We start from the raw sequence: 25,819 nt of genomic DNA, 5'->3' as shown, positions 1-25,819 counted from the left end.
TGTTACTATCTTACATAAATGTATACACATTCACAATTTACTAGCTACTACTGTTCCTAAGATACCTCAATCCAAGACTCAAAGCCATATTTTCCATGGCATAACATGTGTGGCTGCCCCGTGACTAGTACTAACGTGGCGCCTCGCACGCTTCATCCACGTTCGAAAGTCCCTACACACAAACAAACCAAGTACGAACTACACACTGAGCAGCAGCGTCTCTTCGCTAGTCTCACATCTTCGTTCACGATGGAGTCTGATCGTTTCTTAGTTGTCTAACTGGTCATCACATGGTACCATGCAAGCAGCGAAGCAGGCAGATGAACGTCGCGGAGGGGGCTGCATGATACTGTGTTCAACCCGGATCATCTCCTGGATCATCTCCTGAATGGCTTTGGTGAGTTGTTTCACTGAGTTCAGTTGGTCCCGAATCAATTATAGGACATACACTTCCAGGTTTACCTCTGCTCCGGGCTTACAGCGCAGGCCAGCGGACAGGGAATGTTGCTCGATCGACTTTGCAAGGATCCTAACTACTATGTATGTATGTGCTACAGATGCCGCTAATGCTGGCGTGCCAGGGAACACTGACCCGAATATATCCTATTTGTTACTATTATATTATACATGCAGCACTGGCTTGTACGATTCAAATGCTAACAAGGAACTGACCACTCAGCTTAGGTCGATGCATCCAACTCCTGCACCACCTCCTCGCAGCGCCCACACACCGATTCTTCTTCCTTCGCTTCTGTCTCGGGCACTACATAACGCCAGCAGCGCGGACACTTGCTCGCTTGCGGGGTATACACATGTACTGTGCCTGTGCCTCCGCTCGGCAGCTCGTACTCCTCACTATACTGCCACTCCGCGTTGCGGATGGCCTCCGGGATCGGCTCCTCGTGCGCTCCGAGGCTAACCGACGAGACAACAAACACATCAGGTAGCTCGGACTGGAGGCGCGCGAAAACCGATTCGCTCGTGGCGCCGTTGGGAAGAACGATGTGGACGAACGATTGCAGGGAAGAGCCCATCTGCTTCTGACCACGGGCCTTTTCTTGAATCGCCTTGACCACGGAGTTGACGGCCACGATATCCTGGTAGTCGGCATCCAGAGCCTGGTTCTGCCATTCAGAGGCGGGCGCAGAAACAATTCGTTTCAGCGGATGCTCGCAGTGGGTCTTGATGGCCTCGGGCGTGTGCTCCCAGGTCTCTTCTACCAACAAGGGGGTGATCGGAGCTAGCACCTCTTGGAGGTGGTGGTAGATGTGGAACAAGGTGGTCTGGGCAGCTCGTCTGCTGGTGCTGTTCTCCGCGTAGGTGTAAAGACGGTCTTTGATGGCTTCCATGTAGAAAGCAGAGAACTCCAGGTTGGCCCAGCGGTTAATGGCATTCACGGCCTTGTAGAACTCGAAATTCTCGCAAGCCTTCTGGCAGGCCAAGACTGTGTCGGAGAGATGCTTCAAAGCGATGCGATCCACCTGTTGCAGCTGGTCGTAGGGAAGACGATCCTCCAGACGGAAGTCCGACAAGGCACCCAGCAGCAGCTTGAACGTCACACGGTACTTGTGCAGACTCGTGTTGACCGTCTGGAGGACTTGCTTGCCAATGACAACATCCCGCGTGTAGTCGCTGCTCGCAACCCACATTCGCAGAGCATCCGGGCCAAGCGCGTCGTAGACAGGTGCCTGGTTCTCCGCCTGCTTCTTCCCCTTGCCCTTTCTCGGCTTCAGGGGCGGCAAGAGCGTGCCATCCATGATCGATTCCGGATGGATCACGTTGCCGATCGACTTGCTCATCTTGCGTCCCTCCTCGTCCAGGGTGAATCCATGAGTGACGAGGTTCTTGAACGGCGCGCGAGGGGAAGCGGTCTGTCCGGAGGCGAGCTGGTGGGCAACGAAGGTGAGGAGTCCAGACTGGAACCATCCACGGTGTTGATCGGTGCCCTCCAGGTAGACGTCTGCGGGATATCCACCGTCGCGGTAGGGGAGGTCGATCTCGGTCCAGCTGGTGCCGCTGTCAAACCACACATCCATGGTATCGGTTCCGCGTCTGTAGCCGGGCTCGGAGGCATCTCGGAGAGCTGGTGGGATCCATGCCGCGTCGTTGGCGTCGTCTGTCCACCATGCGTCAATGCCACGCTCTTCGATGACGCTCATGATATGGGATACGCTGTCCTTCGTGAGCAAGGCATCGCCTATACCGCGGTGGTAGAGCGCCGGGATAGGGACACCCCAGGCGCGCTGACGTGAGATACACCATTCGCTGCGGTTCTTGACGAAGTTCTCCAGTCGCTGTCTTCCGGCAGTAGGCACGAAGTTGACATCCTCCAGTGCAGTCATGGCGCTGCCACGGATGTCGGCGACGTCGGCGAACCATTGCTCCGTGGCACGAATGATGATCGGAAGCTTAGACCGCCAGTCGTAGGGATACTTGTGCTCATACCGGTGCTTCGTGATCAGCAGGCCTTGAGATTCGACGTATTCGAGAACAGCGGCATTTCCATCACCCAGGACGCTCTTTCCACTGAGCCTGGTCGGGTCACTGGGCATAGCTTTGTCGGTGAATCTGCCATTGTCGTCCACGGGAGCGAAAGCGGGGATGCCTCGCGACAAGCAGGCTTCGTAGTCCTCCATACCATGGCCGGGGGCGCAATGGACAAGGCCCGATCCAGAGTCGGCAGTGACGAAGTCCGCGGCAATGATCGGTTGCGGCTCCGCATCGGGTCCCTTGAACAGTGGCCGGTACGTAGTTTGGTCAGCCAACTTCGAGCCAGGGATAGCCGGCACAATGACCGACAGATCCTCCTTCAGAATGCCCTCAAGGTATTCTAGCCGAGACTGCGCGATGAGGAGATAACCCTGCGTATCCGAGTCGACGATCGTGTAATCCAAAGATGGGTGAACGGAGATAGCCGCGTTGGCCGGAAGAGTCCAGGGAGTCGTAGTCCAAATAACAGCGCTGATTTCCTTATCCTTGAGTAGAGGATCCTGTGCCAGATGCTCCGGGATGCTAGCAAGAGGGTATTTCACCAAAGCAGCCGTTGACACATGATCTTCCTTGTATTCCAGCTCCGCCTCCGCCAGCGCCGTACCAGTAGACGGCGACCAGTAAACCGGCTTGAATCTCCGATAGATCAATCCCTTGTCAACCATTTCCCGAAAAACGCCAAGTTGTCTCTTCTCAAACGCCTTGTCCATAGTCTTCCAATGGTTCTCCCAATCCGCCATGACCGCGAAGCTCCGGAATCCCTTCATCTGCGCTTTGACTGTCCGATCAGCCAGTTTCCGCGCAGCCTTCCGTACCAGCGCCGCGCTGACGGGTCCATTGTGTTCCTGTTGCTGTAGTTCCTTTTGCGCTTCCAGAGCCTTGAGCTCTATCGGCAAGCCGTGACAGTCCCATCCCGGTACGTATCGTATCCGCTTTCCCAGACCGAGTTGCACACGACAAATAATGTCTTTTAGCACTTTGTTGAGGGCATGGCCGATGTGAAGATCGCCGTTTGCGTATGGTGGTCCATCGTGCAGTACGAACGGCTGGCTGGCCGGTCTTTCACGCTGTTGCCAGGCGTAGAGGTCGTCGGTGCATCGCTGCAGGTATTTTGTCCGATCGGCCGGCGTCACGCGTGCAGGAAACGTCGATTTGGGGAGCTTGAGCGTCGACGACCAGGACCGAGCGAGCGTCCGTGGCAGGTCCGGCATACTACCGCTGTATCATATCCCACTGTCTGAGTTGGTGGTGATTGACGAGAGGGTGAGGTGACTCTTGGTTGGAAAGCGGAGATTCAAATAATGTCCACCCATCTCCGATGCGCCGCAAAAGGCGGGTATTTGTATTACTGTAAGTTACATGGACTACCAATCACAATCATAGACTATTGGAGGAATGGTCATTCAATACGGTAGCCAAAATTAGATACACATAGTAAACCCGAAAATCAACTTCTCTTGAAGCAACATTGGCTTGAATTAGTACAATATTTCTATCGATGTATGCAATACTCATGCTGGTACTGATGCCTTGCCAGAAGATACACCACCCAAACTCCGGTCCACCCTTGCGATGAAACGATCAGATTAATAGATAGTCAAGCAGCTCACCGCGCCATTCTTCATCACCTCGAACAGCAGACCGGGGAAGCCGAAAAGCTCCGTGTTACCAAGTCCGCCATCATGCCCATCATGGCCCGTCCGCTGCCCTTTGCCCGTGCTCTCTTCCCATCCGCCGAGAAATTCAACGCTGCTCTCTGGGCTGTCGCCCCACCCTCGGTTCAAAACCATGGGCCGTTGTAGAGCCCGTTCCTCCGCAGGGCTTGCATAAGATCCCTTCCAGGTTGCCCTGAGACGCTCTGAGACCTCTTCATAACGAGTCTCGGAAGTGACGAAATCATCAGGCGAACTGAAAATGATCCTCCACCGGCTTCGGCGGTGACGATTGAAAGGATATGAACCCGGCACATTTCCATGTAGAATAATCTTGGTAACCACCAACTGCGAATGAGGCGGTGGTGGTGTGGGGTCTCTCTGGTCAGATTCTGGAAAGGCTGGGCCTGGCGTGGTCGGAAAGGAAATGAACGCATCAAAGCCATGGTGGAAGTAGTTGAAAAAGCATTCTGACGGTAGTGATGAAGGATCCGATGCGTTCGGTTGGAAGAGTTCGTCATCCGAATCATCAGAAACACTGTTGTTTGAAGATTGATCGATGTCAGTAACATCTATCGCTCTGCCCGGAGAAGCGCCTATGTGAAGAGCATCCTCGCCACCGCTACGGCCGGCAGCTCGATGAATAGCTATTCTCCGGTCATGTTTACGGTAGATGGCATCGGGTGGCCCAAACTCCGCGACCAGGTCCTGAGGAGTGGTTTCTGACAGCGTAATAAGTGCAGGTGGACTCGATCTTCGCACCACTTCGATCTTGCCGGCGCCAAGTATGAGAAACTCCTCGATTTCATCCGGAACCGATTCTCTGCTCTTACTTGCCAACGCCGGCGAACGCGGAAATTGCGGTTGCTGCGTGAATAATTTGTTTCGAGATTCAGGCCAAGATGGGCCCTGGAAAATGGCCATAGAGGTTGCTGGCAAGGCTGCTGAGGAGGAAAGCAATGCTACAAAATCACATTGATCGGACCATGCCGAGTTCTGCAGTGGGAAGGAGAATGCTACTCCAGGGTATGAGAGCACGTACGTGCCGTATGGCGACTGGGGGCTATCCGGAGGTATATACTCTCCAGGATAAGAAGGTCCAAAGAGCCGGTTGTAGACATGGCGAAAGTTGGGACCTTGCTGTGTCACCGACTGCTCCCCGGGTTTCACGCCTTTCAGTACTTCCTGGTTCTTGTAGACAAGTGCGATCTTGGAGAAGTCCAGCACCTCAATCAGGCGAAGTCGCTGGTCGGGACCATCAAAGCGTAGGCGAAGACCGCTCGACGGCAGTTGCAAAGTTACTGGTTTGTTCAGAGGCTCTGCAGAGGAGTACGCAATATCAATAGCGGGGTATATCTGGGGATGGGCCTTGACGCGGCTGAGGACATTATGAAGGGAGGCTCCAAGAGCTATGCGACACCGATTAGCCATGCCCAAAACTGAGGTGGTGACTCAACATGCTTATGAATCCCAACCCTTTCCCAGGGTAGATCTGAGCCTGCGGCGAAGGTCTGGAGGAAGTCATGTTGAGTTACGGCCGATTCTCATACTGAGCGGCCGACTGAGGAGGCGGTGGGTGTTAGTAGTCGGCAAGTATATATATGTTAGAAGTACTGTATGGGGGATGGACAAAACACCACCCAAGGGTTCTAGTTTACAAAGAAGCAGTATCCCAAGCTAATGACAAGCTGATGCTCTGGAACACCGAATACTGTCTGGGAAGAGTTGCGATAGTCAGGAGGGAAGCAGCAGTGGGGGGAAGGCGATGAACGCATAGGATCATGTGAGAGGGGGGAATGACCGGGGCCGGCACGTGGGCGGTGTGGCGGGTTTGTTTACGTTTTCCGTTTTGAGAATCCCGCAACAACATCGGTAAATACTCCAACCCTCGACCTCCTTATCCGACATCCCCCACAGTCGCCGCCAACCTTGTCGCCTCATGTTGCGCATTTGATTTGATAATATACAGCATTGACACTTGCTGCATTCAACCGACACGAGATCTGTTACCTTCTATTTCATAGTCCACTATGGCCGGCCCACAACGGCCTGCCTCTGGGCTGCCAACAAGACGTACGACGACTACGACTACACGCCCATCGACACGACGAGCGGGGTCGACGGTGGCCTCTTCGACCAGAGCCAGTACTCCAGCAGTTACCGCGAAAGTGACCCCTAGTAACTCGCGCGCGGTGAAATCGCCGACCGAATCATCCACCACCAGTCTTATTGCGAAGCGCAAAGAAAGAGACTTCGAGCGTGAAATCAACGAAGACACCAGTATTCATGTTGTAGTACGGTGTCGCGGCCGCAACGATAGAGAGATCCAGGAAAAGAGCGGAGTCGTCGTGTCTACTCCGGAGGGAGTAAAAGGCAAATGCGTTGAATTATCTATGGGCCCAAATGCCTTGGCCAACAAGGCTTACACATTTGACAAGGTTTTCTCAGCAGCTGCTGATCAGGTCACTGTGTATGAAGATGTTGTATTGCCTATTGTTAACGAAATGCTTGCTGGATACAATTGCACAATCTTCGCCTATGGACAGACGGGAACCGGAAAGACCTACACAATGTCAGGCGATATGACGGATACCCTGGGAATACTATCAGACAATGCTGGTATCATTCCGCGTGTTCTCTACTCATTATTCCACAAGCTCCAGGAAACAGAGAGCACTGTGAAGTGTTCCTTCATCGAGTTATACAATGAAGAGCTTCGCGATCTGCTTGCATACGAGGAAAACCCGAAACTCAAGATCTATGAAAACGAGTCCAAAAAAGGCCACGGAAGCACGCTTGTGCAGGGAATGGAGGAGACATTTATTGACTCTGCGTCGGCCGGAATCAAGCTGCTTCAGCAGGGCAGTCACAAGCGGCAAGTGGCAGCAACCAAATGCAACGACCTGAGTTCGCGGAGTCATACTGTCTTTACTATCACCGTCCTTACGAAACGAACGACAGAGTCCGGCGAGGAGTATATCAGCAACGGAAAGCTGAACTTGGTCGATTTGGCAGGTAGTGAGAATATCCAGCGCAGCGGTGCTGAAAACAAGCGTGCGACCGAAGCTGGTCTCATCAACAAGAGCTTGCTCACGTTGGGTCGCGTGATCAATGCCTTGGTCGACAAAAGCGCCCATATACCGTACCGAGAATCCAAACTCACCCGCCTGCTGCAAGACTCTCTCGGAGGTCGAACCAAAACGTGCATCATTGCTACGGTCTCACCATCCCGCAGTAACCTGGAGGAAACCATTTCCACGCTGGATTATGCATTTAGAGCGAAGAATATCCGCAACAAGCCGCAGATCAACTCGACAATGCCGAAGAAGACGCTCCTTCGTGAATTCACGGCAGAAATCGAAAAACTGAAAGGAGAGCTTATCGCTACGCGACACCGAAACGGCGTGTATATGAGCGTCGATTCCTGGGAAGAGATGCATATGGAAAGCGAATCACGAAGGATCGTCAATGAGGAACAGCGTGCCAAGATCGAGTCGATGGAATCGAGCCTACGACACAAGGTTCAGGAACTGTTCACACTCACAAGCAATTTCAATGATCTGAAGAAGGACAATGAAGAGACACGTGCTGCTCTCGCTAATACCAACGATTTACTTGAGCAGACCGAGATTGTTCTCAAGGATACCAAAGCTCAGCTTGAGGAAGAGGAGATGCTGCGAAAAGCGCATGAGGACACGGAAGCGAAACTTCGCGATATCGGCGCCGGTCTGCTCTCTACTTTGGACACTACGGTGGAGGACATCAATGGCCTGCATGCCAAGATACAACGCAAGTCTGATCTCGATACCACCAACAAGCGGGCCTGGCAGGTGTCTACTGCGGAGGTATCCAATGTGACCACTGTCATTGATTCCAAGGTCGAGGCGTTCCAGGAGCAGCATTCCGAACTGGTGGAAGCTATGTCCGAAAAGATCAACGAGTTTGTCACACGTGAACTCGGCAATATCGAATCAAATCAATCCCAATTGCTCCAATCTGCAGGCTTGTTCGAAAAGGCGGAGCGTGAGGCAAATGCTCAGACCTCGGGCGCCCACGATGAGATGAACGAAGTCCTCGAAGAGATCAAGGATCTACGCGAGGAAGTGAAGCGTAAGGTTGGCGAAGGACTGAATGGCCTCTCAGCTGCAGCCGCTCGCATATCCAAAGAGGTTATTGGCGAGTTCTCCGAGTTCCACGCTCAATTGCATTCCTCTTACAGTGCTCTGGGCAAGGACCTGAAGACCGTGTTTGAGGATATGGTCACGCATCTCAATGGACAAAAAGAAGAGATCCATAAGTTGCGATTGGAACTCCAGGAGGCTAACACCAAGGCGGTAGAGGCCAACCGCAGGGCATCTTCCCACTTGGCACAGACTCTTGAAGAAGAAAGTGCCAATGCTGACGCCGAGCGTGACCTCTTGCTGTCGCAGATGAAATCATTGATTGAAGAGTCTCGTCAGAGGCAATTTGGCCGCTTGAAGGGTAGGGTGGAGACAATGCGCACAGACCTTACATCCTCTGGCGACTTCCTAGAGCACGCCACTACGCAGTATGACCGTCACGTTGATGAATGGGTGTTCAAGTCGGAGCAGTTTGCAAAGGATGTCACTGCATCTAAAGACGACATCAGATCACGGATGCAAAGTGACTGGGAAGTAAGTTTTGCTCCATGGATACTTGTGCCCACTTATGCTAATATTGTAGGTCTTCGATCAACGCAATGCTTCTATCCAAAAAGCAACCGAGTCGGTTCACGAAGAAACGGTCCGTATTGTTGACGCTCAGGTGAACAACATGAGCAAGCAAATGGAGGCACTGGATGATTTCGTCGCCAAGGCGCGCTCCCAGAATGGCCTTTACCGTGACGCTCACATTTCGAGCCTGCAGAACATGGCATCCAATGTGCACCAGTCATATGATTCGGTGAACACACAGTTCATAGAGCTTGGTGGCCGTCTAAGCGAGCTCCAAGAGGGCGCCATCCAGCAACAACTCAATCTGCAAGAGTCGGCGATGCCACTGTCGGATGAAGTCCGGAAGCCGTTGACCGACCTTCGGGAGAACATCAGGAATCGCGTATTTGAGGATTACGTCTCTACTGGCGTGACTCCCAGGAAGCGCGCCTACGACTACCCCGCTGACCTACCCCGGACGGAAGGCCATGATTCCTTGAAGAGCCGGATGAGGACTTCAAGACAGTTCACGGCACTGCCGTTCAGTGGTGAAGACCAGCTTCCCACCCTTGATAGCTCTCCCGGAACGCCCCCATCTAAAGGGTTCGTTTTTAACGACACCTCGGACGAGGTAGGATCTGTACCACCCAAAACCGCGGTTACTCCTTCCAACACGGGCCTTAGGGAAGTCGATGCAAACGTCGGAAAACCGCGCGCATCTAGTGCTGGAGACCGCAAGTCCTCTACTGCCAGCGCAGAAACACCTCGGACCATCATGGACCCCACACCGGAAACCGAGGACACCGACCAACCGCCTGCGAAAAGACGCTGCTCCAATCTCACCTCGACTGATACCAAGCTCTCGCAGAGGAAGCTCACGAGGAAGATGGCTGGAATGATGGAGGGACCGGAGAATGTTCCTCCCCCTTCCAGCGCTAGAAGGCTGAGAAACCAGCCCTTGAATTGATCTTGCATGCTCACCCCCTCTTTTGTTTTGCTCTGTACATGAATACCACATGTCTCGCTTGATGGTGGCAGGCGTTATGGGATACCCGATACCCTGGGATTTGGCCGATATGAAGGAACGATAGGTTGCTTGGCATTGTATTTTGGCTGGATGGCTGGAGACGGACACTGGCTGGGTACTTGATTTTTAAATGCAGGATGGGTGATTTTTCTGAGACTTTGCAATCTGGTGTTTGGGAGTTTGTGTTACAAATGTTTCGTTACTGGTATAGATACCTCGTCGTTTGATACCATGGAGCTTAGCTATTCGTGGCTATGAATGCGTCACAATATTCTCATAACATAAGACCCAAGGATAAGTAATATGGTGCCTAAGAGCGCACTCTCTAGGAGCCAAGTGCATTTAATGTGTAATTGCGAACTGGATGATTCCGTGACTAGTCCAAGGCCGTGTACACTCGCCAGCTCAACTTTCTGCAGATTGTCCTTCATTCCCACCACCCTCAACATGAGTCTGGTCTCCGATCGGCTCTTCAGTATCAACCGCAGGAGCACTTTCAGGATCTCCTTCCTCAGGCAGTGTCACGTCGCCCTCTACTTCCCGTTCCGCATCTTCCGCCTGCTCCTCCGCACCAATTACTTGTCTCAGTTCCGTTAATCTTTTCGCGAATTGATCCATCATATCCTCCAACCGCTGACTACTCCTCTCTCTATCTTTATCCTTCCCCGGCATATTCATAGGCAGACCGGCCGTGCCTTTGATCTTGAGCATCAGACTCCCGTTAGGCGGTTGTCCCCCGGTTGAGTTGTTATTCTCGAAGGTAGGAGCCGGAACCAGTTGCGTATTCAGAACCTGCCATGCGGGCGATAAACTATGTGCAGAGGTCACGGTGTATTTCTGCGCAGATGATTGATTCTGACCCTGCTGTTGCTGTTGCGGCAGCGAAGGTCCTGTTCCTTGGGCTTCGTGAGCGCTGGCCGCGCCATCGGGGTTCGAGCCTGCCGTCTCGGTCTGTGCACCGTCTGGGGACGCATAGTCTATATCGAGGATCACATAATTATCACGGACGCCTGGGATAGGGTCCGGGAGGAGGGATTCCTTCCTCTGGTGGGCGTATTCCTCGTCTTCCGGGTATGTGCCCTGTGTACCGTCTGCTTCGTGCGGGTGGTGACTGGGGTCTTGCGTCGGTTTGGATTTCCGCTTTCCGTTGGTTAAGAAGGGGTCGGCCTCTGATTCTAGGGCGCGTAGGGCCGCTTCGGTTACGATGTCCGTGTCATCGTCGGAGAAGATGTAGTGGACTGTGGGGTGGTGGTATTCGGAGGAGTTGGCGTCTTCGATTAAGGTGAAGAAGGGTTGGAAGGTGGGTGTTGTCTCGTGGGGTCGTTCGTGCTCTGCAGGGGGATGTACTTGTGGAGTTGGAGTTGACGCTGGAGCTGAGGTTGGTGCAGGCGCAGCTTCGTGAGTATTGTGCTCCTCCGGAATGTCGGTGACCTGCTGGGCGGTGCCGGGCCGGTCGATGATGCTCTGGGGGCGAGATCCTGAGGTACGGCGGACTGATTGGCGGGAGGGTGAGGAGGATAAGGGAGATGGAGAGGTGTGTTTGGGCAGAGACATGTCTGGGGGGGGAGCTACATGGTTAGAAGGAAGTTGACAGGGAGGGAGACAAAGAGGGAGAGGTGATGGAACGTGAGCGTGACAGGGCAGGGCCGGTACCTGAGATGCTCGGGAGTGGCAAGCAAAGCTTCCCGTAGTTAACTAACATTAAGTACTTATCTCTGGGGAACTCGCCGCATTCGTCGCGGATCATCTGCTGCCTTATCGATAGCGTCAGGTGACCCCGATCGGCGGTAAACAGAGGTTGTTTATGTGCACGGATACTCGAGTATCCATGCTCAAATATATATTTAAATCATGAGTAGTATAAGAATAATAGTTCTATATTAGAAGAAGGAATACAGTCGCAGGGTATCATAGTTTGCAAGGAGCCACCAACGCCTTCAATAGCCCACTTCGCTTGGAGAGTACTGAAGTTGCTATTCATCTTCCTCGTCGTTTTGCTTCCACTCGAATTCTGCAGCCAGATTTAGCACTCGTCGATAAATGCAGGAACCTCCTTGACATACTCTGTCTGCACATGGGACAGAGTCCCTTGGAGGACTCTTGTTGGATCCAGGTCATGAGGCAGTGCTGGGTTTGTTAGTGTTTCGTCTTCAGGATGAGAACATCAAGATCCACAATCGCACCATATGAAAAGAGTGGCCACACTTTCCCAGTACTGTGGAAAATATCCGGTTAATAACCATGGCAGCTGAAAAGGGAGACTGTGGTTGACATACATAGCGAGCAATCATCACCTGGAAATTTACAGGTCGGACAGGTACCATCAAACTGCACCCGACAAATACCACACACTTCATCGTCGGGCATATCCCAGCGCCAAGTAGCAACGGCGTTCCACTCTTTGATGGTGACTTTCATGGCTGAGGATGATTGGATTGCAACTGGGGGTTTCTCGTTTAGTGTCGGGACGAAGGGGGAGTCAAGGGAAGGTGGTGGAAGTGGACCGGGGCGATAAGCGGACAGACTTTCCCGAAGTTCACATGGCCACCTCCGCATTTGCGAGGAGACGCACTGATAGCGAAGCTCCCGTCATTGTCCATTGATCTTGCGCTTCCCACTAATTCCTCTTCCTTTCTTCCCCCCCTCATTCATCTTCCGGACCTGCAGGTGGGTTAATCAGACATTACGGTCTGAGCGGAATGTAAATAATCCTTGACAAGTTTATTCCCATAACTACTGCATCTCCCCCCCGCCTCGCAATATGGCGTTTGTAACTCTTCGGAATTCCATCCCTTCACCGACTCGCCTAGTTCGGTCCACCATGTCCATTGCACACCAAGCCCGACAACCGGCCCAATGTCGCCAATTCTCTTTCTCCTCATATTTGATTACCCCCAAGGAGCTGGATACCGCGCTCAAGAAGAACCCGCGCACGAAGATCTCCACCTCGCCTCGCGTGGTACCACTATGCGCCGCCTGGTTCATGCCGAACGACCCTGAGGGTCGCAAAGGCATTGACATCTTCCGCAAGCATCGCATCCCCGAGGCTCGCTTCTTCGACCTAGATGGAGTCAAGGACCACGAGTCGCCCTACCCGCATATGCTTCCTACCGCCGAAACGTTTGCCGAAGCCATGAGTGAGCTTGGCATTCGACGCGACGATGAGGTGGTGGTCTACGATACAGAAGAGCTGGGCATCTTCAGTGCTCCCCGTGTCGGATGGACCCTGCGGGTCTTTGGTCACCCTCGAGTTCATCTCCTCAACAATTACAGGCTGTGGGTTCGCGAAGGATACCCGACGGAGACTGGGGAGCCCTCTCAGCCGGAGAGGACCAACTACCCGGTACCTACGTATGACTCGAAGCTCGTGATCCCTTACCGGGAGCTGAAGGAGATTGCCAAGGAGCATAGAAAGGAGGGCGCAAAGGAAGTGGAGATCCTGGACGCACGCTCGTACGGCCGCTGGGCGGGAACTGATCCGGAGCCACGTCCGGGCCTGTCGTCGGGCCATATTCCTGGATCCCAGAGCTTGGCCTTCCAACAGCTCCTGGACCCGGAGACCAAGACCTATCTTCCGGGGCCTGAGCTACGCAAGATCTTTGAAGGAAAGGATATCGATGAGTCCAAGTCCATTATCAGCTCGTGTGGCACTGGTGTAACAGCGACGATCATTGAGACGGCACTAGGTGAAGCGGAATTTGGAGAGCCCAACCTACGGAGAGTATACGATGGCAGCTGGACGTAAGTTCTTACCCAATCCCTGGCGTTCTACCAAGGTGCAGTGGCTGACATTGGCGACAGTGAGTGGGCACAACGTGTCAAGCCGGAGGAGGGTCTCATCAAGAAGGCAACGTAAGGACGGGAGGATAGGACAGCTGACGTTGGGGGTGAAGATGAGGAAATTGGTTTGGCCTGATGATCATCGGGTCTTGTATGACATAGCGTTCTTCCCCTCCTCGATTTTCGCAACCGCAGTTATACCAGATATACCAGATATAGATCGAACCGTCTAGAATGTACACGGGGAAACCCAAATAAGATAAGCGTGTAGTAATGGGTAAACATGATGATCACTTCCGGGCGACCATTGAGTCATTGGGGTATGACAGCGGCGTGTTGTGTTCTGAGGGAACAATCGATGGTGGTGAATATGACGATGATGACCAGAAATTCGGTCGAGTCCGTCTGGCGCTTAGTCAGGCCCAGGCGAATCCCGCGGCTTTCAGTTGATCCGCTGATGGATTCATTCCTCGCTCACCATCTCGCCTCGATTCTTTGCCATCGACGATCGCTTTTTTTACACCCCAAAATGCTGCAGATGATCTTCCCTAGTGAGCGAGGTTTTCATTGTAAGTGATTCATCTCTGTTACTCGGGCATCTGGCCGGTTATCAGAGCCGTGAATGGCTATGGTTCTGGTCCTCGAGCCAGGGCCCCCACATTCCCAGGCCCTCCGCCTCCATCAATCCCAATCCAAACCTCCCTCGCGGGCTTCCAGCACCACGCTAACCACGCCTGCGGCTCGGTCGCAGTCGTTACAGCAAGCTGTTCGGTCTAGGGCCCTTTGTGGCTTTCCAGTCTTTTACCCTTCACCTACGCGACCGGTCCTGTCGACCTTACCTGAGCCCGCCATGTCGACCGGACGCAAGGTCTTCCACTGTGCCGTCGACGAGACGGCGTTAACCACCAATATCAGCGAAATTAAAAAATGGACCACTAATGGCGCCATTACTCTTATCGTTCCTCTCTACAGTGAGTGACTTGATGACACGCAGCCTATATCTGCTGACCCGATGCCTCCTTAGCCCTCGAACGCCTCCACGCCTTGAAGAGAGCCGGATCCCAAGTCGCCATCAATGCCCGGGAGGCTGTCCGTTTCCTCGATCGTGTTACCTCCGGCAAAGATAACATTTCCGCCGAACGAGTCATCCTACAAGGCCCCATGGAACAGTATGAGAACTGGGCCGAAGCAGAGAAGTACTTCCTCCCGGAGTTTGAGGAGGAACCCGAGGCCACCAATGGAGTTCTTCCGGACGACCAGGTGGCGCAGCGGAACCGCGAGGATAAGACCAAAGAGACGAAGAAGAACGGCGCCGTCCCCGACGATCTGTCGCAAATGCTTCTCAACAAGTTGAATTTCAAGAAGGAATCCGATGCCGTCTCGATCACGTCCAACGGCACTCATAGCGCCCCTGCATCCCGACCGTCCTCCAGGAGCTCCCGGACCAGCCCCGAGTGTGCGAGTTCTCACGTTGTCAATGGAGTCGGCAAGGATGCGAAAAAGAAGCCAGAGAGTGGGCACCGTCGTTCTGCGTCGGGGTCCACTATCCCGACGGTTCCTTTGATGCTCCGACCGCTGCTCAGTGCCCTCTTGTGGCGGTTGCACAGCGGCCCTGATGCAGCCAACGCAGCAAAGACCTGTATTCTAATCAGCAACGATCGGCCCACTCAGGTCTGGGCGCAGAAATTCGGTATCGGAGTCAAGAACATCCATCAGCTGCGGACATCTATCCAGTACGAGGAGCGGGAGTACAAGAACCGGTGCAAGTACGTGGAGAAGACCCAGACGACTACCACCGAACCGAAGTCTCTTCTCTCTTACGAGGATGAAAGCGATGAGGATGAGCTTGTTTTCGTTCCCCGCGGTCGCGGCAAAGGATCTACGAGAGGGGGTGGCTCGCGCGGCGGCACTACTCGCAAGGCCGCTGCGTTCAAGTCTGTCGCCCCGCCGGTGGAGGCTACGATGGAGATTCCCACGCAGCCCATTGACCCCAACTCGTTTAGCCGATCGCTGGGTGTAACCAAGCAGCAGCCCACGGTTGATCTGAGCACCCAGTCTGGGGCCGCACGGGGCATGGCGGGGGCATCTCGGAACTATTCGAACAGTCGCCGTGGTGGTTCTCGGGGTCCTTCGCGCGGTAGCAGCCGCGGCCGTGGTAAGCTCTGGGTTCCTTGACCGGATGGTTGGGTCCGTCAGTCTGTGCAGATGGACGGATTGAATATTTCTCAAACTTGAAATAGACCATTGTGGTTGTTACACGAAGCAGAAGGAATATGTTCTGCCATTCCCGGGCTGCCTAAGGTCAGGCTTGGTGTCGGATTCGACTGGCTACGTTGATGGGCGACAGGTCCTGGACAGACGGCATGGATGCGAAAATGCGGTAGACGCGAGGAAATCGAATACGGGACTTTCGATCCAGCATGGCCATCTTCCGGGTGAAGTCTCTGGGCGTCGCTGAGGCTGCGAGAGGCGTAGTAGATGCTGGGTTGCTCACTGGTCCTCATCATATGGCGTTGCTTTCCGTTCAGGATGGAGGGACAGGCGGTTTGCTTTCAATTCCTTCCAGCTACTGGGAGAATTCGAGCAGAAACTTTTTCTCCTAGCCACGTTTTGTGGTGGGCAATTTCTCAGGCCGCTTTTCGACATTCTACTCTGCAGTTACAAAACAGATATAGCAGTCATTCTTTGCGTTACTTTGTTGGACATGTTTTCGATTGCTACGGAGATAATTGGGAGGAAGCAGATTGGCGATATGTTAACGAGCTTACCTTAACTGCAATGCAACTTGCTTTGCTGCTTGCTACTTGCTACTTAGCTAACTAGTTAACTATCCTCGTGCAGTACGAATGCAACAGTGTGACTGACTGAATCCGAATCCTGAATGTTGTAGTGAAGATCAGGTGTGATGACATCGTCCAGTGGAGCCTCGGCGGCAGTCCCGTGGATTCGTCCTCCGCACGCATCACTTGACCTCCCCTCTTAAATCCCCTGGACAACCACCATTTCTTTATTTCCTACGTCAGTCAGCCCACTCACTCTGCCTCCTGCTGTATATATACTAGCCCCATCTCTCAGCGTTCTACCCACAACATAGCATACTTGATCCCACCCCATCCCATAACTGCAGCCAAGATACAGCTACATAACTTTACCCCCGCAATGGATACCAACACAGCTACCAGCATCGACGAGACCCCTCTCTCCGCATCCCCAGAACGTCGCAGTTCCTTGGAGAAGCATCTCCAGAGACGGCCCGACGTGCAGGATCTCAAAGATAGACATATTCTTCTGAATACGAATGTTGCTCCGTACGCTTCCCCTCCCTATCTATATTTATACATACGTCATATCTACATGATCTTCAAGAGGAATACCTAACAGTAGTAGCTCCCTCCAAGCAACCCAACAAGAACTCGCCCGCCAAGTCACCACAGACACCCTCAAGAAACATCTCGAACACCGTCCTGAGCGTGAGGAGCTGGTTGAGCGTATGACCATCATCTACCTTATAGGCTTCGAGAAGAGCACTACTGACTGCTGGTAATGATATTGATACAGGAAACATCCTCCCGACTACTCATGCTGCCCCCGCACTGCAGGCGAATGCTCGTGAACTCGAGAAACATATGCTGGCTGATCACCTTGACCAGAAGATTCAGAATCGGCCGAATCCTGAGGATCTGATCTCGCAGGGCATTTTGACGGAGGATGAGGATCCGAGGGTTCCGACTGTTTAGGGGACGAGAAGAGATGATATGATTGATGGATGGATATGGTGTTTGGTGTTTTGATTTGATTGATTTTATTTGATTGATTGATGATTTTTAAGATAATGAGTACCTAGTATACTCGTACACGATTGATGAGTAAATGTTCATGTTCATGTTCATGCAGTGGTTATTTTCATGATTTTGTGGATAGTTCGATGCTCAATGTACATCGTACATACATCATTATGGATACTCATCATCCAGTGTGTAGATAATCACATCCCCCAAGACCATGGATCAATACTCATCCTCCCCACCACCACCAGCAACTACCAAATCCGGTCTCCATCCCTTCGGCCTCTCCCTCCCTCTGACCAAAATCCCATACGCCGCGCGTTCCACCTTCTCCACACTCCCCTGCATGACATCCACCTTCTTCCCCATATCCCTCAACATAACCCCACGATGTCTCCCGGGCACACTCAACCCTTCAAACCCGCACCTCATCTCCCTCAAATCCACCACGATACCTCTCTGCTCTGGTCCCAATCCACCACCACCACCTTCACCATCCTCAGAAGTAGAAGTACCAGCAGACAACCCCGTAACCGCAAACCGCATCATCTCCCCGGTTAAATCAAACAGTCCTAGCAGATAATCCTCCTCGGTGACCAGAATCCCTTCAGGAAGCAGCTTCCTCACTTCCTCGAGAGTAATCAGTGACTGCGTGGTCAAGTAATGGTGGAAGGATACCGCTTCGATAAATTCCTGAATTGCCGGGCTGAGTTGGCGCATGTACCGGTGGGTGTTGGGTGCCGGGGTAAGGTCCGGGAGGAGGGAGGTGAAGTGCGTGGTTATTTGGGTGAAGCGGGTGGTGGTTTCTTTGGTGAGGGAGGGGGGGAGGGGGGTGTTGAGGGTTCGGATTCTATGTAGTATCAAGGGGATGTTAGTAGGTGTATAGGTGTGTGTGTGTGTTAGTGGTGGGGAGGAGGCATTGGTGGGGGCATACCTCTGCAAAGCAAAGATTATCTTCTTGCTGAGGGCGGTGATGTCGCGACTGGCTTTTATTATGCGTTCGCGACGGTCGTGGTGTTCGTCGAGTTCGTCACGGAAGGTGGTGAAGATGTTGATGAATGGGTTGGGTTGTTGCTGCTGCTGCTGCTGCTGTTGTTGGTCTGTGGCGGAGTCTGAGTCTGCCATGGTGGGTGGTTGAGGGGCGGTTGTGGTTGTGATGGTGGTGGGTGATGGTTGTCCGTCCCAAGTGCGTTTGGTTCCAGCCATGGGATAAGTTCAATGGGTGATGAAATACGGGCTGTTGTGTGGGAGGAGAGGAAGAGGGAGAACTGATGCGACGGAAGGAAACTGGGCGAGAAGATGTCATTATTGGCGCGGGGCTTTACTGCTTTGGGGTGATCGATATTGTTATCTTATCTGATCTGGCGGCGAGATCACTTGGGGTAGATTGAATATGTGTTATTCATTTGCTATGGATGTGTTCATGGTGGGTATTCACTATTTACAGTGATAAGCCAAAATGAATACATTGCAAAGTAGTATTTACTCAAACTAACTACGTTAAGAGTCCTTCACGCCCGCTCAACATGCTCTGCCTCCGCCCCCATCCCCAACTTCGCATCCTCCCTCTCCACACGAACAGCCTCACTAGACGGATATGCCACCCGATACACCGTATACCAAGGACGCTGAAACAGACTATCCAATGCCTCCAATGACCGTCCTGTCGTATCCTGTATACCCGATTAGCTCCCACTTCAACCCACCCAAACAATAGGGTATACTCACCGGCATAGCAAAAAACACATACACCAACCCGACCACACAAATACAACCAAAGAACACAAACGCACCCCACCGATGCGTCGCAGCCAACAAACTCGGCATGGCCCTCGAACACCCAAAATAGAATGCCCAATGGAACGCCATCGAAATGGACACATTCAACGACCGGATTCTGATCGGGAAAATCTCCGACCCGATCAGATAGGGAATCCCGAACCACCCAATACTCCACGCCACGGCATGGATGTAAATCGCCACGATAGCTGCTGTCGAAGCACGCGAGGCACTGGGTGTATTGCTGATTTGGACTGAGGTCATGTCCTTCGTAGCGCCGAGGTAAGCTCCCACGTAGACTAATGTGATTATCTGCAGGGAGATGCCTGTAATGAGGGATCGACGTCGACCGATAAAGTCAACGATGAACAGGGCAAAGGCGAGTGTACTGGCGAATTTGACGACGCCGTAGATTCCCGTTGCTAGAAAGGTGGACTCGTCGCCGGATATGCCGAGGTAGCCGAAGATAGTGGGTGAGTATTGCGTGATGGCGTTGGCTCCGGACCATTGGGAGAGGAGGTTTGCCATGAAGATGAGGAAGAAGCGACGTCGGTTTTCAACTGGGATGAGTGTCTCCTTTAGTAATTCCCATATTGTGGCTTCGCCGACTGATTCAGTCTCCAAGAGAAGTTGGGCGTCCATGCCTGCTAGTTCGGCTACGATGATGGGGTGATCGAGTGGTAGGTGGCGGAGTTTGACTAGGTTCGCGGCTGCTTCGTGCCGTTTGCCTTTGTATAGTAGCCACCGGGGTGATTCGCAACAGAGGAATGATCCAAGTAGCCATATTGTGGCAGGCAGAAGTTGTAGTAGTGTAGGGAGCATCCATTGTTTATCACCGCCAGGGTAGCTTTTGGTCACTCCGTAGTTGATGAAGAAGCCGAATACAACGCCTAGCTGCTGACAGGCAGCATGCTGCAGTGTAAGAAGACCACGGATCGTCTTAGGTGCAATCTATGACTGTTAGCACGATGCAGACTTCATTGATTTGGGGTGTATACCTCCGAAATATAGATAGGCGGCACAATAGTAAGCACCCCCAACCCCAGTCCTGCAATAAACCTCGAAGCATACAACCCTGAAAGATTCCCATTACACAGTCCTTGCCCGAGAATTCCCGCAATATAGATGAGAGTCGAGAGCCGAAAAGTCCATCGTCGTCCGAGCTGATCATTAATTCGAGGACACTGCACCACGTTAGTGCTGCCAGACCACAAACGTATATCGCAACGAAGCATACCCCGAGACATCCGAAAACCGCACCAGCAGTAGTGATAGAGACAATCCACCCTTTCGTGTTCGCATACTCGTCCTCCGCCAAATGATCAATGCCGAATTTCCCCTTGAAGTGCGGCTGGGTAACAAGCGACGCAATGTTTCCTATAAACAGCAGACAACAATTAGCTATCCAACATCCCACACGCTGAATGTTGTAAATACCTTCATCAAACCCCTTAGCTATACCAGCGAACGCAAACACACACGTACACATCAACACATAAGCATTAAACATGCCCTTCGGAGCATCCTGAATCGCCTTTCTCGTCTCAGTAATCAGACCCATTTTGACAACTGATTGAACACTCCACACGGCACAGAGACGAACAGATTCCCCAGACCCCAACAACTGACTAGCACGGGGTAACCCCAGATCTTCAATTTATAAATAACCCTAGCACCTCCACAACATACCATCCCAAATCGGAGTCCACCATCGGGAAATGTCCGATCCGGATCGGATCCAGTCCTGTTGCAACGAAATGGCACTACTACAGTAGTTAGTATATAAGCGAGAAATTGCGGGAACCAACGAGACTCGTCAACACGAACCAGCCACATCATAATAATCAACCCATTGAACACTACTACACTGCAAAATGAACTTCTATCCACCACCCCCAACCATCCAAGCGGAAATCTACGTCCGTATCCCCCCACATCTTCGCTGCACAGGCCAACCAACCGAGTGGCGCAGCGGCTCGGCACGTCCAGCATCAGATATCTTCCTCGAGGGGCCGGTCTACACCCGGGACGGTGATCTATACGTCGTAGAAATTCCCTACGGGAGGATCCTCAAGATAGACAAGAACAAGGAAGTGACCGAATGTATCCGCTACGACGGGGAACCCAACGGGCTGGTTGTTCGAGAAGATGGATGTTTAGTGATTGCGGATTATAAGCAGGTGCATACCCCCATCACAACTCCCTCCTGCACATAGTTTCGAGAAGCAAAGTGTTAATAAAGTCTAGGGCATCCTCCTCTTCAACCCCACAACCCAAACCCTAACACCCCTCCTCACCCGACGCAACCTCGAACGATTCAAAGGCCCCAACGACCTAATCATCTCCTCCCGGAACGAGATCTACTTCACGGACCAGGGCCAAACAGGGATGACGGATCCCTCCGGGAGGGTATACCGGCTCTCACCCGACGGGAAACTAGATTGTCTCGTATCGAACGGGATATCTCCGAACGGACTGGTGTTATCTCCCGATGAGCGGTTCTTGTATGTTGCTATGACGAGGCAGAATTCTGTGTGGAGATTACCCTTGAATGGCGATGGGAGTACGTCGAAGGTGGGATTGTTTTTCCAGTCGTTTGGATGTGCGGGCCCGGATGGGTTGGCGGTGGATGAGGAGGGGAGTTTGTTCGTCTGTCATCCGAGTCTGGGGTGTGTGTTTGTGGTGGATAGGGAGGGGGTGCCCAAGGCGAGGATTGTCACTGCGAAGGATGGGGGGAGGAATTTGACGAATTGTACGTTTGGGGGGGAGGATGGGAGGTCGTTGTTTATTACGGATAGTTTGGAGGGGAATGTCCAGGTTGTGAGGTGGCATTGTAGGGGGGTGGTTGGGGGGAGGGTTGCTAAAGCTAAAATATGATCTAGTTACTCCGTATTATGTAGTATTATGAAGAGAGAAATAGTATTGCATCTATTGTGTAAACTATCACAGACACGACAGGTACTGGTGCAAATTGTCAATCGCCGCGGTAGCACTCGCTAATTGTGCCCTCGACGTGGCAGCTCCAATGTGCGGTGTACTGATCACATTCAGGTTCTCCCACAGTTGACCGTACTTCTCAAAGCTAGGAGGCTCCTGTTCGTGGCAGTCTAGCCCGGCACCCCGAAGGCGGCCTTCTGATAGTGCCCGGGTGAGGTCCTGTTCGTTGACAATGCCTCCCCGAGCCGCATTGATCAGGATGGCTTCCGGCTTCATCATGCATATCTGGTCGTAAGAGATCATGCCTCGTGTTTCGTCGGTGAGAGGGACATGTATAGAGAGGACATCTGCTTGGGTAATGACTTCATCGATGCTGTTGGCGCGGGTGTGCGGGATATGCGTCCATATATTGTCCGGCATATAAGCATCATATGCGATGATGTCGGTCTCAAAGCCGCCCCGGAATATCTCGGCGACGGTGCGTCCAATATTTCCCATGCCGATGATTCCGACGGTCTTTCGGTACAGCGTCAGTCCGTTGCAGGTCTCCTTGGGGACGGGCTTGGACATTTGGCGAGTTGTGATGGACCGAATGCCACGAGCAACCGATAGAGCAAGGGCAATGACCAGCTCAGCAACATCTCGCGCGTTTGCTCCAGGGGTGTTGAGGATCTTGATACCTCGTTCGGCACAGGCATTTTGGTCGATCTTATCAATTCCCACTCCGTGCTTGCCAATGGCAATGAGATTCGGGCAACTGGCAACGTCCTTGGCGGTAAGATATGAACCTCGGATCAACAAAGCTCGTGCATTCTGTCTCCAGTCTTGAAACTCTTCGTCTTGGGGCTGGATAATATTGAATAATGTCTTGGCGTGTTCGATTGCCTTGGGAGGGAATGTGTCAAGGACATACACTGTTGGTTTATCCGCAGCAGATTGGCAGGAAGAAACCAAGTCATCGTCTCTGCTGGGTGCCATGATATCGAGAAATGAGTAGAAACGAAGCTCTCAGATAAACAATGTAACTAGTTGTATTCCCCTCATTGATAGGCATTTGTTGCCATAATATATGTTCGAGTGATACGGATTCTGTCCGGCGGGCATTCTCCGAAGGCCAATCCGCAAGTCAACGAACTGCGCGATTACTGCGGAATGCACCCTCAATCATTACTTGGAGGCCATGAGGGACTATTCCCGGTAACTCGTCAATTATCTGTGACTCATTTTGTCAGTTCTGAAGGTCTGATGCAAGCGCTATTTGATGATACTCGTCACCTACCATGTCTGCCGACTCCTGCAAGCACCATAGTACTTTGCAAAAAGCTTTCAGTCCCGAGAATCTCTTTCCGAGAAGAGTCAACAGAGCAGTACATTTGTTGAGAACGCTGGCTGCGTCTGACGGCCCAAACGATGGCGATATTCTTCTGAGGCAAATAATCACCACACCCGCAGAAAAGATATCGAAAGCGTCGACAAACGATCCTGTGAAACAATCGTTCTCCACGGCCATATACTCGTTGTTGATATAATCATTACAAGTATTCATTACATCTTGTCGAACTGTACGGGCTGTCCCAAAAAGTCCTATTGTGGTTCGCTCGAAACCACTTACTTGCGCTAAGCAGACCATTGCCCTACAGGTGAGCTGCCGTATTGCTCGAGAGCAAGCCGGTGATATAGTTGGCCCCATCATTCCCCTTGGTATGTCTCTCCAGTAGGAGAGGCTTCCGTAGCGGAAGATTGACTGCTGACGTGAAGAGCCTCGCATCTTCGACATTAGTCGAGCGTGCATGACAACGTACGCCGGGAAGTCAAGCGAGTCTGACGAATGAATACCTCCACCATAGGATGGGTGCTTCAATGACGTTAGCACACGTCTGAGGGTACTTCCTGAGACGTACCTGAAGCGTGATGTCTTCATCCTCGATGCTGAATGGCCGATCCATGGCGCAGCTAATAGTCCTGCAGATTGTAAGCCACTGCCGATGGAAGCCGAAGAAGCACATACCTATCAAGTATGTATAAATTCCAAAATATACTTCGTCTCCGATTGAGCTTTTCCTCGGGTATGCTAAGGTCGGAAAGTGGCTCTTTGTGAAACCTGTACGATATCGCCTTCTTCATGGCCAAGCCAACAAGATGCCATGTGGACCCCCCAGTCGATGAAAACATCGAGTAAATGATCAACAACACCAAAGAATGCAACATGTTCATGTCATCGTTGCCCCCGAGTATACTAGGGAATCTCTGCATGGCTGCGCTGTGCAAGCTACTGGCGAACATTTCAACACTCGATTCGGGAGAAAGTAGGATCCCAATCGCTGCTGCCATATACACGTTAAAATCTCGGAAGGCGGTATACGACGTCTTTTGGGGTTCCTGGCTACTATTGAAGAAAGAATCACGATATCCTAGCAGTTCTCCCTCGTCGATATACGGACAGAGAGCTTTGGTTCCGTCGAAGAAACGATCCATACAATCAACCGCAATTTCTCTGGTGAGTGTAGGGGCCTGTCCCAACATGGCTGTGTAGCTTGGCTTGGGGGACAAAGAACATAAGGACCGTGTTGGATCTCTCCCTGAAATAGCAAGGGAAGCTTTGATCATACTTCCTATCGCCAGTTCCTGGGGAAACCCACTTGCCTCACCACGAGGTTCTGCCATAGCATTGCGGGACAAGAATTCGATTTCCCCCATCGCTGCCTGCACCGATCTTTCAGTGAGACTGGATTGCTCCGTCAATGGGGTGTCATGAGAGGTTTGTGGGCTATTTTGTGCGGCCTCCGTCGGGTTGTTCGGTGATTGTGATGTTCTTCCATCGCTTGTGTCGGTTGCAAGACGAGGCCGCTGGCGCCGAGACTCACTCTCCAGATCTTCCACCTTCCTCTTAAGCGTCTCAATGTAACTGAATCATGTCAAGAGGTGCTATGGAATAATCCAGACGATGGCAGAGTCAGTGGGGGCGCTTACTCTGGAAGCGCAGCATTCGATAGTCCGCTTGCATCTTCTGCGGTGCCCCCTAACTGGACGCTGCGAGGACAGCACTTGGCCTTCGCTTCAATGCAGGCTGTGCATACAGGCAACAATCTATCGCACTGTTATACCGGCTTAGCAAAGGCTTATGCAAATAGTTGAAGTGGACCGATCACCTTCTGCTTCCGTTTCCAGCATCTCTCGCAGGCCTGGACTCTCCGTTGTGCCGTGGGACTCCCGGGCGTAGGACTTGTCCGACGGCCTTCCTCCATGGCTCAATGGCTAGACATGAAACATTAGAGCATGTAAGATGGCCATTGTGCTATAGTGGTGGAAGACGTGCGCTATTCCCGGGGAGTATCCTTTTCTTGGATGCGGGGAAGCTGTGCGACGGAGATTTTCCGAAGCCTCAAAGCGGGTGATTGATCCTGCGGACATTGTCCGATGCAGAGATGTGCGTCTTGACGGCAATAATTACCATATGATCTTGCCATTTGCTGCATTAGCTACTTCTAATGATAATAATATGCATGTAACACGCCTAAGCGGTACAGTAACCAGTACACTGCCTGTAGACCAGTCCCAGTGACCTACGGGAAAGGTGCAACGCATGGCCAGGAGATAGCCGAGGCTATTCACTTCCCCAGATTATTTCCCCACAGTTTCTGACAGTGGGTTTCTGGGGGTAAGAAGATGCAGTAGCAGGAAGAAGGGAATAACTAA

The 25,819-nt window shown here is 52.3% G+C and overlaps 9 protein-coding genes across 9 annotated transcripts; 4 read left to right on the top strand and 5 right to left on the bottom strand.

Moving 5' to 3' along the window:
• Positions 1–560: 560 nt before the first annotated feature.
• ASPBRDRAFT_188306 (uncharacterized protein) lies at positions 561–5,679 on the bottom strand. Its single transcript, XM_067620127.1, has 4 exons — positions 5,595–5,679; positions 4,101–5,551; positions 3,931–3,962; positions 561–3,708 (listed from the first exon to the last, which is right to left on the bottom strand). The coding sequence occupies exons 1-4, from the start codon at positions 5,665–5,667 to the stop codon at positions 681–683; spliced, it is 4,584 nt and encodes a 1,527-aa protein (XP_067473739.1). The 5' UTR covers positions 5,668–5,679; the 3' UTR covers positions 561–680.
• Positions 5,680–6,172: 493 nt separating this feature from the next.
• On the top strand, positions 6,173–9,782 carry ASPBRDRAFT_200816 (putative kinesin family protein (BimC); the record flags this gene model as incomplete). The annotated part of the gene is made up of 2 exons (XM_067621476.1): positions 6,173–8,797; positions 8,847–9,782. The coding sequence occupies 2 exons, from the start codon at positions 6,173–6,175 to the stop codon at positions 9,780–9,782; spliced, it is 3,561 nt and encodes a 1,186-aa protein (XP_067473738.1).
• A 465-nt stretch (positions 9,783–10,247) lies between these two features.
• ASPBRDRAFT_137898 (uncharacterized protein) lies at positions 10,248–11,396 on the bottom strand (the record flags this gene model as incomplete). The annotated part of the gene is made up of 1 exon (XM_067618941.1): positions 10,248–11,396. The coding sequence occupies one exon, from the start codon at positions 11,394–11,396 to the stop codon at positions 10,248–10,250; it is 1,149 nt and encodes a 382-aa protein (XP_067473737.1).
• A 277-nt stretch (positions 11,397–11,673) lies between these two features.
• Positions 11,674–12,499, bottom strand: ASPBRDRAFT_48780 (anaphase promoting complex subunit 11). Its single transcript, XM_067626160.1, has 4 exons — positions 12,119–12,499; positions 12,026–12,057; positions 11,906–11,969; positions 11,674–11,853 (listed from the first exon to the last, which is right to left on the bottom strand). Exons 1-4 carry the CDS (start codon positions 12,396–12,398, stop codon positions 11,816–11,818), a joined length of 414 nt encoding a protein of 137 aa, XP_067473736.1. The 5' UTR covers positions 12,399–12,499; the 3' UTR covers positions 11,674–11,815.
• Positions 12,193–13,956, top strand: ASPBRDRAFT_188295 (sulfurtransferase). The gene is made up of 2 exons (XM_067620126.1): positions 12,193–13,583; positions 13,644–13,956. Exons 1-2 carry the CDS (start codon positions 12,604–12,606, stop codon positions 13,696–13,698), a joined length of 1,035 nt encoding a protein of 344 aa, XP_067473735.1. The 5' UTR covers positions 12,193–12,603; the 3' UTR covers positions 13,699–13,956.
• A 516-nt stretch (positions 13,957–14,472) lies between these two features.
• ASPBRDRAFT_137793 (uncharacterized protein) lies at positions 14,473–15,797 on the top strand (the record flags this gene model as incomplete). Its single annotated transcript, XM_067618931.1, has 2 exons — positions 14,473–14,593; positions 14,647–15,797. 2 exons carry the CDS (start codon positions 14,473–14,475, stop codon positions 15,795–15,797), a joined length of 1,272 nt encoding a protein of 423 aa, XP_067473734.1.
• Positions 15,798–16,781: 984 nt separating this feature from the next.
• ASPBRDRAFT_137571 (RPEL repeat-containing protein) lies at positions 16,782–17,359 on the top strand (the record flags this gene model as incomplete). The annotated part of the gene is made up of 3 exons (XM_067618912.1): positions 16,782–16,930; positions 17,010–17,110; positions 17,181–17,359. 3 exons carry the CDS (start codon positions 16,782–16,784, stop codon positions 17,357–17,359), a joined length of 429 nt encoding a protein of 142 aa, XP_067473733.1.
• A 270-nt stretch (positions 17,360–17,629) lies between these two features.
• ASPBRDRAFT_188287 (translin family protein) lies at positions 17,630–18,601 on the bottom strand (the record flags this gene model as incomplete). The annotated part of the gene is made up of 2 exons (XM_067620125.1): positions 18,342–18,601; positions 17,630–18,257 (listed from the first exon to the last, which is right to left on the bottom strand). Exons 1-2 carry the CDS (start codon positions 18,530–18,532, stop codon positions 17,630–17,632), a joined length of 819 nt encoding a protein of 272 aa, XP_067473732.1. The 5' UTR covers positions 18,533–18,601.
• Positions 18,602–18,915: 314 nt separating this feature from the next.
• ASPBRDRAFT_79090 (uncharacterized protein) lies at positions 18,916–25,708 on the bottom strand (the record flags this gene model as incomplete). The annotated part of the gene is made up of 15 exons (XM_067629441.1): positions 18,916–19,080; positions 19,136–20,137; positions 20,185–20,370; positions 20,424–20,563; positions 20,624–20,766; positions 21,106–21,203; positions 21,556–21,716; positions 21,754–22,064; positions 22,260–23,128; positions 23,403–23,978; positions 24,025–24,085; positions 24,132–25,028; positions 25,094–25,210; positions 25,266–25,370; positions 25,575–25,708. The coding sequence occupies 15 exons, from the start codon at positions 25,706–25,708 to the stop codon at positions 18,919–18,921; spliced, it is 4,962 nt and encodes a 1,653-aa protein (XP_067473731.1).
• Positions 25,709–25,819: the final 111 nt, after the last annotated feature.

Source organism: Aspergillus brasiliensis (genome assembly GCF_001889945.1).
Source record: "Aspergillus brasiliensis CBS 101740 unplaced genomic scaffold ASPBRscaffold_20, whole genome shotgun sequence".
Classification (NCBI taxonomy): domain Eukaryota; kingdom Fungi; phylum Ascomycota; class Eurotiomycetes; order Eurotiales; family Aspergillaceae; genus Aspergillus; species Aspergillus brasiliensis.
Note: the sequence above shows the minus strand (reverse complement) of the source record. Positions and strands in the feature narration are given on the sequence as shown.

Bases quoted from the DNA above. Each gene is read 5' to 3' on its own strand.
- ASPBRDRAFT_188295 (XM_067620126.1), top strand. From the start codon at position 12,604: ATGGCGTTTGTAACTCTTCGGAATTCCATCCCTTCACCGACTCGCCTA. The intron at 13,584-13,643 runs GTAAGTTCTTAC...CATTGGCGACAG, and splicing joins GTATACGATGGCAGCTGGAC to TGAGTGGGCACAACGTGTCA.
- ASPBRDRAFT_188306 (XM_067620127.1), bottom strand. From the start codon at position 5,667: ATGACTTCCTCCAGACCTTCGCCGCAGGCTCAGATCTACCCTGGGAAA. The intron at 3,963-4,100 runs GTGAGCTGCTTG...TACTAATTCAAG, and splicing joins AGGTGATGAAGAATGGCGCG to CCAATGTTGCTTCAAGAGAA. The intron at 3,709-3,930 runs GTTTACTATGTG...GATATGATACAG, and splicing joins CAAGAGAAGTTGATTTTCGG to CGGTAGTATGCCGGACCTGC.
- ASPBRDRAFT_48780 (XM_067626160.1), bottom strand. From the start codon at position 12,398: ATGCGGAGGTGGCCATGTGAACTTCGGGAAAGTCTGTCCGCTTATCGC. The intron at 12,058-12,118 runs GTATGTCAACCA...TATTTTCCACAG, and splicing joins AGGTGATGATTGCTCGCTAT to TACTGGGAAAGTGTGGCCAC. The intron at 11,854-11,905 runs GTATGTCAAGGA...ATCTGGCTGCAG, and splicing joins CTGTCCCATGTGCAGACAGA to AATTCGAGTGGAAGCAAAAC.